Source organism: Triturus cristatus, chromosome 5_2 (genome assembly GCF_964204655.1).
Source record: "Triturus cristatus chromosome 5_2, aTriCri1.1, whole genome shotgun sequence".
Taxonomy (NCBI): domain Eukaryota; kingdom Metazoa; phylum Chordata; class Amphibia; order Caudata; family Salamandridae; genus Triturus; species Triturus cristatus.
In genome coordinates this window covers 466,021,905-466,041,111 of record NC_140588.1, presented here as the reverse complement: position 1 = coordinate 466,041,111, position 19,207 = coordinate 466,021,905, and the positions used below count along the sequence as shown (strand labels likewise).

Genomic DNA, 19,207 nt, shown 5'->3' with positions numbered 1-19,207 from the left:
CTAGGCTGGCGTCCGCCACCACCGGGTCAGAGTCCCCATGGGGGCATGTTGATTCCAAAAGGGTCACCCATTTATCCATAGGGAGCCTCGACCAGGCTCTATCCGTCCTAAACGTCCTAAGTGGGGGAGGATCCCAGATCACAGGGGCCCAGCTGAATAAGACCAAGGAATGGTCTGTCCATGGAAGGGCAAGGGGGGGTGGGGCAGTCAGGTACTCCATATTGGAAAAGATAGGGTCTAGCAGGTGACCCTTTTCATGGGTTGCACCTGAGTTGATTCGTCTCATCTGCATGGCATTCAGGTCGCATTGCAGATTAGTGGCCAACACATCCATTGAGTCCTCGAAATGGAGATTCAGGTCTCCTAATAGGATAAAGTTTGTCGTAGAGGAGGCTATACAGGTAACGGATTCCATTAATGAGTCGATGAAACCGGCCACTGCCCCCGGGGGGCGGTAAACAAGGAGGTCTGACATAGCGACCGTGGGGGAAAGCCGAAGGGAAAATTGACAGCTTTCGCAGTCCTTAACCCCGGCTTCCTGCGTTTTACAGGTGATCGTGTCACGATACAGAATGGCTATACCCCCTCCCCGTCCTATGGGCCTGTCGAGATGCAAAATAACAAATCCCGGCGGGAGGGCACGAACCATATCTGGGCCGGATGTGGATGTGGTCCATGTCTCTGTTAAAAATAGGACATCAAGGTCCTGGTCCAGAATTAAAGAATTAATTTCTGTGGCATGACTGGGAAGTGACCTGCAGGTCAGCAGATAATTCAGATATTTTTGTTTCTTATATAGAAGAGAATCTATTTTAGCCAATGTTTCCTCAACGTCTTGATTTTCGCATGAAAGTATATGTCAATGTTTCTATATTTTTTATCCTGTTTGATGTGACAATACAATGATAAAAGTTATTGCCTCTTCCTCTTGTGGTATCTTTCCCCTGTAGCAGTTCTTCTCTAGTTGTGTCTTGCACTTTCTGTTGTGCTTCTAACACAGTTGTTGTATATAGTGTTGGTGTAAAAATTGTACAGGTAATTTGTCTTCTTCATTCTGATATTCCTGACCTGAGATTGTCCTCTTCAATATCAAGATTTGACTGCATGGTAATCCATTCACCAAACCAGGGGAATGGAAACTGTTGGGGAACAACATAGTGTCCCTATCTACTTATTTATCATAAATGTTATTTTGAAATTATCATGATTCCATTTCACACACACATCCAAACAATGAACATTGAAGTTCCCAATGTTGCTGGTGAATTTTTATCTGTAATTATTGTCATTGAATTCTTGATAGCATTTCAATAACACCTCCTGTTTACCTTGCCACATTTCAAAGATGTCGTTAATAAAACCTATCCAGTATTTTAAGTGCGGTGTCAAAGTTATTGTTGATAATGTGTTCACTCACAAATCCTTACATGAATGTAGATACATACGATGTAGTTATAGTTGACACAATTTCTGTGCCCAACATCTCTACGTGGATCTTTTTGAAACTTGAAATAGATTATATTAAATATAAATTTTAGAAGTTGGAGTAGAAAATGTTTGCTTTCGATTCAACTTTTTGCAAAGCACTCGTTCGATGCTTTCAGTCCCTGGAGTATGTGGAATCATGGTGTATAAGGTGTTGAAATACAATGTAAATAATAAATATTGACTGTCTTTACGCCTTTCCAAATGTGTCTTTGAAGAATGTCATAAACCTCTTCATCAGTGGTTGCAGGAATAAGTCATTGTATTCAGGAAAAGGTTTGTAAGGGAGTTGATACCCCAATTAAATATTGGTCCACCCAGTGGTTTCTCTACATTTCTAATGAATTGAAGTGGCATGGTAAATAAATATTTATCATGGGATTCTGATTGAATAGGGAATCCTTTGTTTTTGAAAGAGGCTTATCCATCCTCTGTTCATAGCCTTAATCAATAGAATTTCCAGTGTTTTCACGTATTCGGTTGTCAGGTCACCTTCCAGCTCAAGATATATGTTATTATCATGCAGTTGTCTAATGCCTTTTCACATTAGTATTTAGACTCCATTTTAACGAGGACTGTCTACTTGTCCACCTGTTTGATGGCGATATTGCTGATTAAGGCTATTTGTTTTCCAAAATGTGTTGCTCTTTGTTCAAAGGGTTGAAATATTTGTGTTGTTTTCTATGCAAGAGTTTTGGAGATTTCATGATATACTTCTCTTTCCATGGAACCAAGGGTAGGGCTTCTTATCGATGGATAAAACGCTCAATAGTTTTATTTGAGGTACTGTTATTTGTGTAGTACATTGTCGGACATTTGAAAAATAAGTCTTTAATCTTATTTACATATGGATTTAAAAAGATCAACTTTTGACTCAAATTTAGTTGTATTTTCAGATGGTACAAGTGTCAGGTTTTTTAGTAGTATTTATCTTTTTCAGATGATAAAATATATTTAGAGAAATGTATCACTATGTGTTCTTGTCTGCAGATCTTGTTTATAGTTTTCCTTTTACTTTGCCAGTTTTCCTTTTCATGTTATTCGAGGATCCTCTTACAAAGAACATTTAGTTTTTGTAATTCTTTGTCTATTATTTGTTGTTTGTGCTTGTGCCTCTATTGGGCTCTACCTCACTGGATTCCTCACCCTCAATTTCACTACTAATTGTGGATGTGTATCACTAGTACTCTTCTCTGCAAATTTGGATATTTGTTGTTTCTCTGGTGGATTAGTAGTCTGCATTGAAGTAACACAGAGAACTAAATAGTACTTACTGTTTTTGGATCACTCTTGTTATCAGTTGACACAATAAAATTGAATGTCATTGACAAGTAACAGGAAACAACCCAAGAAATTCCCCAATTCACATTAAATGCAAGTGCACAAATAACATCTGATTGGTTTGTTTCTGTATGGCACCCTGTATTCATTGCAAACAGTTGGTTTGGTGAGAAAGTAGCCCTTATTTCAGTTCTCAAACATTCACTTCTCTAATTTAGAATTTTGTTATTTCCATTATGATTTCTTATTGCCTCTTAAATCTAGTATCACAAAAATAAGGAGCTGCTCCAGAAGTTACTAGGTCTATCAATCTAATAACTATGCTTATTAGCTCCAATTAGCGTCTGAGTGCATTAACTAGTCCCTTCCCTCAAATCAAGGGAAATTAATGTACCAAAAGTTTCCCGAATGTGATTATTAAAAAAAATATAACTTTCCCTATTTCCATGTAATATAACCTCAGTCCTCAAGACTTCACTTCAAATGTTTTTCAGTATAGTTTGGTTGTATTCATACTACTATGTAAACAGTCTGTGCTCATTTCTGACTGGGTAATATTTATTAGTACTACTGGGGACCAGAGCTGCCTGTACACAAGTGGGGACCTGGGCATACAACATATAAAATGGTCAATGGTTCGCCTGGATTTCATTCAACCAATATTGTTATTCGCCAAAGAAACACATTTTGTGCATACAGTTAATGTAAGAAAACCATAAATGCAGTTAAGCCCTATAAGTGATTAGTCGTCTTGTCTGTCTATTGCATCCTGTACATAAAAAATGTGTATCATATATGTGTTGTTTGAATAAATGTATTCAATTTGTACATATCAGTTGTTTCAATCAAATAACTGACTTGCTGCGGTTGAGCGCAGTTGAGGTGGAAGTTTGTAAGTATATTTCTGCTACGCTGACCCAGACTCCCTACCCTCTTCTTACTGCTGTTGTTGGTCCAGGTGAAACCTTTTCCACCAATCACCCATCCATTAACGATGGGAATACTGGACAGACGCCAAATTGTTCATCTGACAGGATGGCGTTGAAATCAACGACTTTGGTTATTTCCGAATCCCTAAGAGTTGACCAGGCTTGTCTCTGTGGCAGAGGGGGAGGAGATGGGGAGGAAAGCTGGGACAAGGGGTTGTCTTGCCCACTACTCCAGGAATCGTATCACCCTACGTTCATGTAGCCTTACCCCTATGTGGCAGTATTATCAAATGTTCCCTGCCTGGCACTGAATGCTGTTGAGTCCTTTGCCCAACTCAAAAACAAGGTTCTTAATTGGCTCCACACTACTTCTAACTGTCCCTATTCAGTTGCGTCTGATATTTTGTTGGTTCACATGGTGGGCTGGGTAGGTCCCCAAGAAAGAGCTCACCAGGTGATTGTGTGGTTGTTAATTGTAGGTCCCCAGCTATTGTGCAGAAATTGCTGTTGAGTTGTCAGTCTCCATATGAACTTTGTTCCTTTATCTCTCTTCTACCGTTGGGTTTCTTTTATCAACACTTGAAGCCAATGTTTGTGTCTTCTACACGCTATTTCAGGCCAACAGCTTAAAGTAGTGCTACCGCAAACCACCATTTAGCACCTTCTATTCTCACTGAAGTTCGTTGACTGGAGACAGACTATCGCACTAGAGCCTCGTGGTTTTCTCTCGTCTCTGGCTTTGGTATTCGGATGCCTGGGTCCTATAGGTTGACAATTGGTAAATTCCCTGCATATTCCATAGGAGTTCCGCCATTGCCATCTCTTGGGCCAACCCTAAAACCCTCCACTAAGACCCGTGTTGAAGCTTCACGCCTATCTCTTGCCAACATACAGCTATCCATTGCAGATCAGTCCTCCTATCTGCCTTCTGCCCAGCAGCCATTAGACATATCTTCTGATCCCCTTTCTCCCTCGAGTCTGCCATCAAACATCACAGCTGTTGCCAGCTGTAACATCTCGAGGATAAATTCAAAACTAGAAGGCCCTGAGTGGGGCCCATTTATCTCCAATCATGGCATTTCCTTTTTTTCTGGAAACATGGGTGATTGAAAATGTTTTTAGAAGTGGCTTTAAGAGTTACTGTGTTCCTGCCATTAGGTCTCCAGAAGGATGCCCATCAGGTGGGCTGCTAGCTTGGATGAATACCACATTGCCTTGCTCTGTAGCAGAGCTTCCCACTGGGTCACTTGACATCCACAGCCTAAGCTAATTTTCACCTCTATTATAAGGGAAATCCTCTGTTACTGATTAGTAAATATAATCGAAGCCTTGGGAACCGGAAGGAATCTCCATCGTATCACTTATTTATTGAGATCCTAGCCTTGCATTCTAAGTCCCATTGTGTCATTGTAGCAGGTGACCTGAACTTAACTTACGAACCGAATAGTATTATCCAGGGCCTGTGCTACAAAAAAGTTCTGCTGTGAGGAATTCCTGAACTAACATTTTTAGTAAAGCGCCACTTCACAAGGGCCACCTTCCAAATGATCTAACCATTGCTTATTGCCTGCAGGCCTGCAAGGACCACTCGCCTTCTGATGTTACTCCACTTCCTCTCTTTAGAAGCGGGGCTTATGTATGCTTTATTGACTAAATTATTCCAGACGTAAGAATATGGTGGTTGACAGAAGATATGCAAGGAGAGTGACTATAACACCCTATTTCTAACTGTGTAGGACTTGACCCTCAAGTTTCGTCTTTTCCCTCCCAGTCAACTTTTGAGGGTTACACATAATCGCAGGAACGTGAAGTGGGAAGTGTTGTGTTCTTTGCCCGACATACAGCTGAGGCCTGTGCAAGTAGGAGCGGTGGGGCCGGGTTTGGTGGGGGGGATTCGACAGACGACCAGAAGGGAAAATTAAATAAAAAATAATTCATTTGCCCTTGTGGTCGTCTGTCGCATCCCCCCAACCCGTGCCCCACCGCTCTTACCTGGGCCGAGGCTGCCGACATGGTGTCGGGCATGTACTCAGCCGTTGCTTCTCATCGCAGCAATGTCCAATAATTAGGAGAACAATATACGATTGTTGCTGAACATGTCAGATTATTTGCTGGGCTTAAAAAAAAAGGTTCATAAAATTTTTATAGAGGTCCCTGAGAGGGCCAGCTGGAATGGATGGTTATCCAACGTTGTAGAGAGGCAAAGGGAAACCTTAAAGCAATCAAAAAAGGAGAAATACATGAGATTAGCGAACGTAGAATCCAATTTTGGTTTTAAATGAGGAAAGCTAAGGCAAATTGAGAGAGTAACATATGGGACAATCTCTTAGAAGCCTCTATGAATAATGACTTGAAGAAACTTTGGCGGGTTGTAAGCCAAAGCAGTGGGAATCTAGGGAAACCAGCGAAGTAGTCCATTTTGCCATGTGAGTGGGTTGCCCAATTCTCCACGAGAACCTCATTTGACTCCTATTAGCAGTGAGGGGGGTAAAGTCTTTATCCTGAAGCTGCCCTCTACACCTAATGTTTTTACTTTAGCTGAGACTGCATCTGCTGTATGATTCAGTAGACAATAAAAGGCCCTAGGGTTAGATAAGATCCTTGCTGATCTCTTTTGATCTGACCCTAATATCTGGCCCCTTTATAATAACAGTTACAAATGCAATTTCAGCTGGTGCAGCAATACTTGTCACTTGGAAAGGGGCAGAGATCGTTCCTGTTTTTGAATAAGGAAGCCTGAATATTCCATCTAATTATGACCAATTAGTCTTCACGACAATTTGCAAAAGGTCTTTTGCAAGAAAGTCCAGGAAAGATTGTGAGGCTGGATTGATGAAAACCATACTATCTCCTACCTCCATACTTGATTTAGATTCAAAACCAGTTCCTTTGACCAGGTCTTCTGCTTTCTTATGGTTAAGTGAAAGACCATGGACTTAGGCGGGGAGTTCTTTTTGTTGCGTTCATCGATCTCTGTACTGCTTTTGATCTGGTCCCCAGGAAGAAACTTTGGAAGGTACTAACCAGGATGGGAATTCTCTGTATTTTGTTAAACTTCATTGTGCGTCTTCATGAGGGGAGTTTTGCTACAGTCCGTTGTGGTGAGAATGGTGAATTAACTCCAGAAATTGCCATTGGTAAGGGGGTTTGCCAGGGTTGTGTTTTGGCTTTCAGTCTTTGTTTTAGTATATTAACAACTGTGTCAAGTTTTTGACTAATTGTGTTAATGACTTCCCCATGCTAGCAGCCATAAAGTCCCAGCCCTTTTCTCTTCTGATGATACTGTCTTGCTTGCCAAAACTAGGGATGTCTTACAAACTCTTGCGGACAGATTTAATTTGTTTTGTCCTTATATGGCCTCCAAGCATCCAAAACCAAGAAGATGACCTATTGGAGGGGCAAGAGGTTGAGGGGTGCCATAAACATGAGAAGGGAAGTATTAGAAAAGGTCAAGGAAATTGACTATTTGGGGATTCGTCTGGCTGATTCAGGATCATAAGCCTCTCAGATTCTTAAAAGCGTGCATTTGGAACCCATAGAGTTGGGGCCATCTTTAGGTTTGCTAAAAAAGCACCCTGGTACCTGATTCTTCCTGCAATGATTTATAAGGCATAACCAAGGAGTACTGCACTATGTGGTGCAGAACTATGGGGTCATTGCCACAGGGGTTTACTGGGAGCTAGTGAGAACAACTTTATAAATGCCCTAATAGGAGTGGGGAGATGAACCACCCCCAGCTCCCCTCAGGTTGGACCTTGACCTTTAGGGTTCTTAACTCTAGTCACATTAAAGCCGCTTCTTCTTTGGGTTTCCATATGAGCTACTGAGTAATTTCAACTCTTTAGAGAGGGTCTGTTGATATTCTCAATTTACTTAGCTCTAAGAAGATTAAGTTGTCGGGCTATGTTAAAAAATCATTGTATGGCATGGGCATAGCTCATTTTGGGGAAGAGCCCTCTGCTATCTTGTCCACCGCACTTACAAGTGTCAAATTAAGATATTGGGAGAGACTTGCTGCCCATAATGAATCTTCTAGTTCCATAGGCAGCCACACAAGGCTTTTCCTATTGATTAAGACCGTGACTAAGGCAGAGAAATTCCTAAATGGTATTCGGCCCGCGTGTGCACGCTCACTCTCTCTGCAGTTTAGGTACGGGACCTTACCAGCTTCTGTGTTTAAATCACAATGGGATTTTGCTAAGTCAGACTTGTGTCAGTCACGCATGCTTTTTGATGAGTCCGAGGAACATTTGATATTCTTCTGCCCAAAATATTTTAGATATAGAGGTAAGTGGATTGCACCCTTACGTCCTCTTTTGGGAATGACAAATCGTATAAATGCTCTCAAAATTTGCAAAAACAATTCTACAAGTGTGATTGCAGTATCTAAATTTCTCTTTGTGGCTTGGATCATTAGACATAAATTGTCTGTTCGACTGCGAAGACCAGCCCTACCCTGGTATTGCTTATGCACTCGTTTTAATGAAATGTCCCTTCTAGCTAGTTTGTGTTAATTGTACCTCAACAAATGCGAGTAGCACTTTTCTTTCTAATTTCAGGCATTTTGTATTGATGATTTTAGTGTTTTGTACTCATTTATTACAATTGTGGGTTTTTATCTATGTTTCTATCTATTACTGCACTGATTTTCTTTTATGATAAACTTTATATTCTTGTTGCTAAGTGTTGACAATGAAATATTTCGTGTGATCTGTCAATAAATGTGAAACTTATTAAATAAATTATTTCATTGATATGTTAGCCCGATGATGGAGCAATCTATCAAGGTGTTGGTGATACAGAAGCTTAGATTATATGTTAGCATGTCACCACTACCAAAACAATAGAATGGTGGAGAGGAACTGTCCCAGGTATTGGAGCACAGGTGATGTCAATGGCATTTCACATGACAGCTGAAACTGCGCGTTTTTTTGTTTTTTGCAGAGTTTTATATAGCGCGAGCTTGACCCGAATCCAATCAGGTATCAGAGCGCTTTACATAGCACCAGTTACGTTACATGAGGACACACATTCATTTTTTGTTAGGCACGGGGAGATTAAGTGATTTGCCCAGAATCACAGGATGTTCGGCGTCATTACCGAGACTCGAACCCAGTTTACCAGGTCTGAGGTAGAGCGCCCTAGCCGTTAGGCCAACTCCTTTCCCTGCGTTGAATATGACAGCTCTAGATTTTCTAGGGCACAACTAGAAACCCAAATGCTGACATACTATGCTTTTGACTTTGAATATCGTACTATATGGACAGGGCCATTTAGGTTATGGGATTCTGCATCTGCTGCGATTTCTGCATAGTTATGGTTACTTTCCAAGAGGCAGTTTCAAACTATTTGCCAAGGTTTCACCTGCTCTAAACATTTGGGCAAATTGTGAAAGGTAGGTTCATTTGTAGCGAATCAAAGCTATCAATTAAGTCAGCCTCCCCGAGGTACACCTGGATCCCCAATTATTTAATGGTGTTGAACTCCCATGGCAAGCCAGCTCTTGGCAGAGTCACTCGTTGGTTTTCCGTCAGTGGTATCAAGGAAAATAAACCAGACTTGTCCCAGTAAATGCGAAGTCCGGACACTCGCTCAAAGTCCTCCAGTTCTGCTATTACCTCTGGGAGCACTCCTGGTTCTGCTTTCAGGTAGATGAGAGCATTGTCTGCGTATAGTGAAATGGCCTCAGTACCATAAGACCCAACTTCAGCGCACATTCCCTTAGCAAGAATGCCAGTGACTACATTGCTAGGGCGATGAGTATGGGGGACAGAGGCACCACTGTCCTGTTCTCCTACCAATCGAAAGAGAGTCTGAGATGACTACCCCAGTGCTCACCCTGGCGACTGACGTTATATATAGAAGCATCACCCACTTTAGAAGGGACATTTCAATACCCATTCGCTTCATGATGGCCACCCCAGCATACAAATGCCTTTTAAGTGTCTAAGAATGCGACACAGCCAGTTGCCTCCATTTGCCTCACCCAGCCCATGATGTGAAACAGTCTACACAGTTTAAGAAATGTGCTATGCCCTGGTATCTGGTTGAGGTGCAGTACTTTACCAACCACCTTATAGTCCAAATTAAAGAGGGACCGGGGACGAAAGGATGTCGCATTCAGGAGGTCTTGCTCTGGTTTTGGAAGTACCACTATTAATGCCTCCATCATGGAGCTTTGCAGGGACCCACTGAACAATGAAACCTCATATAACTTCATTAATTTAGGGCTATCTAAGCCTGGAAGACGGCATGAAACTTGATCGTGAAACCGTCCATTCCTAGTACCGTCTCCTGCGCAATCTGCGCTATCGCCACCTTTATTTCCTCCAAAATTAAAGGGCTATCAAGGTCCTGCTTATGTAGAGGGCTAATTATGGGGGGCCATATCTTCTCATGTTTTACACAACTTAATAGGACTCCTTTTAAATAAGCTTGAATGGTTGAAATTCTAAGTCATGTCTTTTGAGATTCAAACCTCAGAGCTCAGCACTACCAGGCCTGTAAGGGTGAGTGATGGGACAGCGCTGATGACACAAGAGCCAGACCATCAATTCCATTGTTTTAAGCTTCTCAAATTTGAAATGTGACTTCTTTCACTTATAAGCATTGGTCCAATTCCAACTTTGTATTTATGCACATTGTGTTTAATTAATATTTTGGAGAGTTGCCACAGGAAAGTAGTATGTTTTCTCTAAATGTATGCCACTTCAGGGGTCTGATATCATTTAGCCAGATAACCCCTTAATGGATGGCATTAGATGCACATAATGCAGTTACCTGCTGTAGATTCAGATCTAAAATGGTGTCAGTATTATAGTCCTATGATGCACAACTCTATCTGGCTGCCTCCTTGGTCTTCTCACAATATTACAATAGTGGCGGAGGCTCTGCAGACATGGCGGGATTTCCGTACTCGTGACGGGATCTCCGCACTGCAGTTTCTCATTGAGGACATCCCACCACAAGTGAGGAGATCACACCATGACTGTGGAGCCTCTTCCACTATTGTGGAGGCTCTTCGCGAATCGGGCACTGGGTGTCAAAAAGTGGATTTCAGAACAGGCGCTCACTTCTGGCAGACCTTATTGTAACTCCTCGTTGACATGTAATTTTACTGATTGAGATTAAGAGGTTGTAGCTGTGACCTCAGACTCCCTCTAGTGCTCAGTCTGTTTTATTTTGTTTCTGTCATGCTTTGAAGTTCTTCACTAGTTTTGCATATACTTTGGGTCATGATGTGACTTTATACGATATCAACAGGGTCTTCACTTTCCTCTCCTTTGATCCTCTGTGATTTTAGTGGAATGATGCCAGGGGTGTTGATATGCTTGTTTCTTTTCTACTTAACAATTTTTGTTTTCTCTCATTAGGATGGGGAGCCAGTGAGGCCTGGGGTAGCAATGACTGATCTTGCTACAGGGCTGTACGCCCATGGAGCCATAATGGCAGGAATACTGCAGAGGCATAAAACAGGAAAAGGGATGCACATCGATTGCAACTTGCTGTCCTCACAGGTAAAACTCAAGTAAACACCACTTTTGTAATAATATAAAACAATGATTGGAGTAATCATTTTGTAAAGACATCAACATTATCTTGCTTCCTTACTCTCTCAATTGCAGACTTTGGTCTTATTTAGGGGTTGGAGAATGGGATACTCTCTCCAAACATGCAACATATCGCATCCTTTGTATTACATGTGCCATAGGCTATGATGTACTTGTAATTCGGCAGACATGACATCGTCAAGTTTGTGACTGATTATCCCAGGTGCAGAACTCTAAATGAGGCCTCAATCATAAATAAAGGAGTGGTCTAATCACAGGCTCAATTAAATAGAGAGATGAGTGTGATATTTTAAGTGGTAGGTGGGAGGTAGCACTCAAACACGATGGAGATTAGAACTGAGAAATCAGAGTACAGGTCGAATAGGGAGTTGGCATGATTATGAAGAGTGGTTCTAAGTGAAACTGAGTGAAAGGAGGAAAAAGAGACTGGAAGGCAATGGGGATGTAACTAGGACATTTCTTTCTCTGTGTGTCTTCTGTGTACAATAAGTCCACAAGAAATAGACCCCTGGAGGATAGAAGGCGATCTGGGTGTTACCGTGGCAAAATTTGGAAGCATCTTGATAGGAGTCATGAATACGTCATCTGCTAAGTCACAGCACAAATGGCCAAACAAAACTTAGACCTTTACTGCAAGTTGCTCAAACTTACAATGGTTATTGTGCCAATGGCCTGTCTGCAAGCAGTGGTCATGTTACTGCTGACAGGTTTTCCGTAGGTTCCCAATATTTTGGCTTTAGCAGATATGCTACCGTCTGACGGAAGCCACGATACCTGGTGTCATACATTGTTATATATTGCACTCAACCCTAAGGTATCAGCAATCTGTACATGTTTCTACTTACATTGAATGTGATCTCAGAAAAAGACTTCAACAACCGCAAATATATAGCAAAGTAAAGGGCAGTTTGGTTACTTTCAGAATGTGCCCATAGCAATATTGCAATTAGGACAGTTACCTGAAATGATTTACCTATACACTACAGTAAATACAAGGATCTATAAAACCTGTTGCCACTCAATTATCCTTTTTTTACCAGGAGAATATATAATTTTGACATCCATTACACTATTGGTTTGGCTGGTCTGGTTATAGATAGGTCCTTCATGACAACTTGTATTTTAATTATTTTAAGTCTATTCCTCAGTACCTTCTTATTTTCTAGGAAATCATTCTTGGATTTATGGCAATGGTCAAAAAAGGGAAATTGTGTGTAACTGTTTTTCTATTGAATATTATACAGCATCTGTTGACAGGACAACCTATTGACTATAAGATTCAATCCAAGGTGTACACATACTACCTCCATCCCTTTTCCCGCACAACTGTCGCATGCCAAACCTATGTTGCTCCAAATCCCCCTCTACTATCCCTATTGTGCCTACCCCGAAACCTTTCCCACCCATATTTCTCTCCTGCATCAACATTCTCTTGTCTCTCCCTTCTTTATCCTCTCTCCACTGTTCATTGCTCCTTTAATTTTTAGCTATGTTTGTGCTGCACACAATCTATCCATACATAATATATAACACAATGTCATACATATATGTTTTCACTGAAAAAAACAAAAGCAGTTAAAGTGATGTTATAGTTAGGAATTGTAATTATATCTTACCTTTATATTAAACAAAACCCTTAGAAATTCAATTTAAAAAAAACAAAGGTTAAAGGTAGTTATAGTAAGGAGAACATGAAATTTAAAACTAACAAAGCCACTGAAATTCACCAGTTATAGTTATCTCAAGTAACTGTTACTCGTGCCCTAAAGTAACTATTAGTCACCACCCTGCCATGCACACTGTTGTCATCAATTATGTCATTTTGGATGTCGCAGTAATGTTATCAATAATGTCCTAGAATATGCCATGAATGTTGTACTATGTAAGGTAATTAGCAGTGCATGTCGAGGGTGTTGCTTATAGTTAATTTAGGGCACGAGTTATACTTATTTGAGATAATTGTAGTGGTGAATTTCATTGGTTTTGTTTGTTTAAAATGCTATGTTTTAGCTGACATTTTCACCTAACCAACTGTTTATTTCTAGTGAATTTATGAGGTTTTTCTAAAATTTCAACTAAGATATAATTACAATTACTAACTATAACGTCACTTCAACCTTTGTTTTTTAAGTGAATTTCTATGTAAAGTAAGATGTCCATCGCAATGTGTGCCGTGGGGTTGGATGCAGGTCCTGAATTTGCCTGACCCTCTGTCCAAACCTTGGCTGGCACCCAACCTCGAGCAGCACATGGCCATTGGCTGTGTGAAGTGTGTGGTTGGGCGCAGGGCATGGATGCAGCATTGGTTGGGTACCCAAACCCCGCTGTCTAACTATGTGATGTAACAGTACACAGGGTGTCATTTTTAGTAAGGCAGACCTACTGACTTTGCCAAAGGGTCAGAACACGAATATTTAAAAAGTGGGCCTTTTGGTTTTATCAAAGGGTCTGCACATCATCAACAGACCTGTTTTTTTGTCCAAAAGTCACCAATAATTGCAATTGAATGTATGTTTAAAATATTTACAGATTACAACAATTAATAAAAGTGTCATAAAATGTATTTCATAAAGCTTTCTCAAAAAATAAAACGGGTCTTTGAATCTTTCTTATAACATATTTAAGGCCACAAAGTGCAGCCATAGAAAGAACCACAAAGGGTTTCTGTACTCTAGCTGAAGAGCATAGGGCTTCAGAACAGAGTGCTTAAAAAACTATCGCAAACTCTCCTGGAGTCATGGATTTAATGATTTAGGAGACTTATTTTTTTTAATGTTGCTGGGGGGCTGCTGCACTCCCTGGGGCCCCCCACAACATTAAATAAAAGCTTGGTGGTGCCCTTGCCTCTTCTTGTAGCACCACTAGGTTCCAAACAAATATAAGTAAAAAGCCCTTCTGGGGCATTATTTGGTTCTCCATACCAGAGCAATGAATATTAAATAATCAGCTCCTGCCGATCATTTATTTGGCTTCCCGGAAGGCTGCGAGGGAGGTTCCATGGAACGCTTCATTACACAATGGCTGAAGTCCATTATGACTGAAGACTTCCTATCCCCCTGTTTCGTGATGTAGCGGGCCCACCGGGCACTGACTGGGAGACCCCCCCCCCGGGAGAATGCCCCCACCTGGTCATAGCCAAACTATTGAACTATATGGACCGGGACACCATCCTTCAATTTGCCAGGGGGCACAAAGAGAAGCTCATCTACAACTCTAACAACATTATGCTTTTCCCTGATTATACCCGGCTGGTTCAGCAGCAACGCCAGTCTTTCGCTGCGGCCAAGCGCAAGCTTCGCGAGCCTAATGTCCAGTAAATGCTACTATACCCGGCTCACATGCAGGTTATTTAGTCCAAATCGCTTTTCTTGATACCCCGGAAGCCATTTTTGCTTGGATAGATGAGGTAGTTAATCTCGAGCCGCACACCCTCTCTCTGTTTGAATTGGACTCCTCTCAAGGCACCTTACGACAGTAGCCGAAAAAGTCCACCTCCAAGAGACGGCACAGATCAGGCTCCAACTGGCGATCCCAAATGCAAGAAGATGAGTCCTAACTGCTGAAAAGACGCTGCAGACTCCCTGCTGTGATCTTCGGACATTCACCCATGTAGAGAGAATATGGTCCGCCCAGGGTTACCACCTGGCTTGGGCAATCGAATCCACCGCCTCCACCACACCCTGAACTGTTATACTTGAGGACTACTGGAAGTTGGAACCATTGGCGAGGACTTTCTGGGGTTCCCATTTGGGGCCCCGGGTGTCTTAATGCTGCAACAGATACTTCAGGTTTGGGGAAGTATTGGGGTGGGGGAAGAGTGGTGAAGACAACAGGTTTTTATGCACAAAGGTTTATACAGTTCAAGCACAGGCACACACTTCCCTACTCATGCCTTGCTTCTGGCATCCCCCTGATACACAGATGGCCACACACACTACTAACGTTCATATGGGGGACTTAATATCATGACGTGGAACGTCCGAGGGGTCCTGGACAGAATCAAACGTTGCGCTGTTCTAAGACAGGCCAAAAGCTTAGAGGTGGACGTACTCCTTCTTCAAGAGACACACAATATGGGCACTAAAGCCCTGTGTCTGGCTCGCTATGGCTTTAATCAGGTGTACCACTCAGGATAGTCCGCAGGTCCCGAGGAACAGCTATTCTCATACATTGCCGAGTTCCATACATCATGTCCAAAACTTGCTCGGGTTCTAGGGGACGCTGCTCCATTGTGATGGGCACACTGTATGGGGAATCATTGACACTGGGTAGCGTTTATGCCTCACCCCCCCGGATCAATCCTTTGGAGGGGAGCTCCCGGGAGACATATCTGTGATGAGGGCGATTGGAATGCTACTATGGCTCCTATCGACTGATGGCCGGAGACAGGCCCAGGTCCCCACACTAGAGACTCCAAACCACACCACATTGCCACTACCCTGGGGTGGGTTGACACATGGCGGGCATACCACCTCTCCGACCTGGGCTTTACTTATCTCTCGGTAGTGCGCGGTTCCTTGTCTAGATTGGACTACTTATTTCTCCCTCAGACGTATATTCACAGGGTCTCAGACATCTCCATTCTGCCTCGTGGTCTCTCAGATCATTCCCCCGTTTCTTTAAAGCTCCTGATAGGTCCACATAGACCCCCCCGTAGGTGGCGTATGTCGCCGTGGCATCTGCAGGACCCCAAATATCATGCCATTATCCGACAGGAGATCACAAACTACTTTGACTCAAATGCCACCACTGCCCCCTCATTTACCACTCTGTGGGAAGCCCACAAAAACCCACAATTCGAGGGGTAGATATCAGTTACTGCTCAGGGGAAAAGCATCGCCGCCTCAAGCAGGTGGTCAACTTGAATCACAAGCGACATCTGAAGAACGGGCCTGGAGAGGGCTAGGACACAGAGGCAAAGCGTTGCCTTCTTCTCGCCCAACAACAATTGCATCAGTTGTAGACTGACGAAGCCCGAGATATATGGCTGGCGACCCAATCTAGAATTTACCAATGGGGAGACAAATTGAGTACACTGCTGCACTGCCTCTGTCAGGCGACCTACGCATCACCCCGGTGCCCGTCCTCTCAACAGAACAGATAGGAGAGTTTCTGCGAGATATCCCACCCAGGTCCTTACCAGACCATGTCCGAGACCAGATCGAGGTTCTGATTACTGTGGAGGAGCTCGGCAGGCCTAACGGGCATGCGCCCAGGTTGCGTACCGGGACCCAACGGGTTCCAAAGTGACTTCTTATGGGCTCATATGTCCCACCTGGGCCCCCACCTCCTAAATGTACTTCAGGAGGCCACAGAGTGGCCGATTCTACCTCCGGACTGGCGCCGTGCAGAGATTGTAGTCTTCCGCAAACCTGGGCGCCCTCCAGAAGAACCTTCCTCATACCGTCCCATCTCACTTTTGAAGTTTGAGGCGAAACTGCTAGGCAAGGTTCTCACAGATCATCTCCACACACACATATATATGAGCTAATTCATCCCGATCAAGAGGGCTTTATGCCTGGCAGATCTACCAGACACAACATAAGGCAAGTTCATAACGTCATCTCAAAAGCCCCGGAACTTGGGCACCCGGCGGCCCTTCTATTGGTTGATATTGACAAGGCTTTTGATTCCCAGAGCTCTCAACTTCGGGCAGCGTTTCCTCACATATATCCAACTTCTCTATACAGATCTTACATCCTCCGTCCGAGTCGCGGATACACGGTTGGGACATTTCCCAAGTCGCAAGGGCACAAGGCAGGGGTGTCCGCTTTCCCCGCTACTCTTCGCCTGGGCTATTGAACCCCTAGCCACATGGGTGAGGTGTGACCCCCTGGTGCGGGGATCCGACTGGTCAGTTGAGGCTTAGGACAGAATTGCACTTTATGCAGACAACGTGTTGTTTTTCCTTATGGACCTGGGATTCTCTGGCCCAAGATTCCTACAAATTCTCTGCGTGTTCAGGGAAACATCGGATCTAGGAGCCAATCCATTGAAATTAGGGCTGTTCCCGGTCTGCGGAGACCAAGGGAGAGGAACATGGTCTGCGCAACTATCCCATGCCACTAAGGGTTTTCAATACCTTGGAGTGTTTATCTCACTATGTCATGGTCTCACAACATTCACCCACTGCTTTCCCGTATTTGTGAGGAAACTCGGGGTTGGTCCCCTCTGCCCCTATCCCTGTATGGCCAATCAGCCATCTTTAAAATGGTTTCTCCACCGTGCACACTATATCGGATACAGAATTACCCTAACGAGATGCCACAGTCATGGTTCCGACAGATAAATGCGCTTCTCAACCGCTTCTTGTGGGATGGGTGGGCGGTTAGTGTTGCACTGCGCACATGCACAGAATCGACTTACTCATGAGGGATTGCGGCTGCCGACATCTATGTGCATTATGCCGCCTCCCACCTCCTATACATAAACAAATGGTGGTATAGCCTGCAAATGGACCCGGCACTCATGGTGGAGAGGCGGGCGATGGGGGCTGACTTCCTCCTGTGTCTCCTCTATAGTCAATCAAACCTGAATCACCTGCCCCGGCATGCAAAGTGGTTATACAGATTTGGCGCCAAACAGTGAGAAAAATAAGTTGGAGAGGACATCTGACGCAGACGACCCCATCATGGCAGGGAACCTATCTGCGGGCGGTTGCCACACTTTCTGGTTTCCGCGCATGGGACCTAATTGTGATTTTGGTGCTGGGGGACATAATGCAGGGCTCAGACCTAAAATCTTTCTCACAGGTCCAAGCAGAATACCATATCCACCACCACCAATTCTACAGATACTTACAGCGGATCACTGATAGAATATCGACAACAGAAATGTTGACCTAGAAAAATATTGTGACAAAAATATCATTGTCAAACATATCGACCTACTATCTACATAATGGTAAGTACAAAAATATCGAGAAAAAAATATCATTGTTAAAAATATCGTTGTTAAAAATATAGTTTTTTAAAAATGTTTAAAAAATAATGTAAAATAAATTAAATAATACATATAATTAAAAAACATAGAATTATTAAAAAATGTTTAACATTATAAGTCATCAATATAATGTAAAAATAAAGTAAACATACATATATACAACATATAATATATCTATTTACTGAATAATATTAATAAATATTTACTTAAAAAAATTATAAAATGATAGAAACATATTAAAAATTATAAATACATATATATATGCACCTGTAAATTAAAAATAACATATATATATATATATATATATATATAATACATTAAAATATTCTAATTTTTCTTTTTTTTTAAACTACATTTTACACTACATTAACTGCAACAGTAGGTAAAATGTTGGTACCGGAGGGGATAAAATTACTATTCCAACTCCAGAGAGTGCAACAGTAGGGAAAGTGTTGGTTAGCAGAGGGGAATAATTTACTATTCCCACACCAACGAGTGTAACAGTAGGGAAAGTGTTGGATAGCGGAGGGGGATAATTTACTATTCCCACTCCAGCAAGTACAACAGTAGGGAAAGTGTTGGATAGCGGAGAGGAATAATTTCCTATTCTCACTCCAGGGAGTGCAACAATAGAGAAAGTGTTGGATAGCGTAGGGGTAAAAATTACTATTCCCACTCCAGGGATAGCAACAGTAGGGAAAGTGTTGGATAGCTGAGAGGAATAATTTACTATTCCCACTCCAGGGAGTGCAACAGTAGGGAAAGTGTTGGATAGGGTAGGGGTAAAATGTACTATTTCCACTCCAGGGAGCGCAACAATAGGGAAAGTGTTGGATAGCTTAGGGGTAAAAATAACTATTCCCACTCCAGCGAGTGCAACAGTAGGGAAAGTTTTGGATAGCGGAGGGGATAAAATTACTATTCCCACTCCAGCGAGTGCAACAGTAGGGAAAGTGTTGGATAGCGAAGGAGTAAAAATTACTATTCCCACTCCAGGGA

General features: G+C 42.5%; 1 protein-coding gene across 1 annotated transcript in view; it reads left to right on the top strand.

The window, feature by feature from the left end:
- SUGCT (succinyl-CoA:glutarate-CoA transferase) overlaps nucleotides 1-19,207 on the top strand; it is a 3,154,468-nt gene that overhangs the window by 578,816 nt on the left and 2,556,445 nt on the right. Inside the window, exon 8 of the mRNA XM_085607431.1 lies at nucleotides 11,069-11,212. Within this exon, the coding sequence (XP_085463557.1) occupies nucleotides 11,069-11,212 (144 nt within the window). The remainder of the gene's footprint in view (nucleotides 1-11,068; nucleotides 11,213-19,207) is intronic.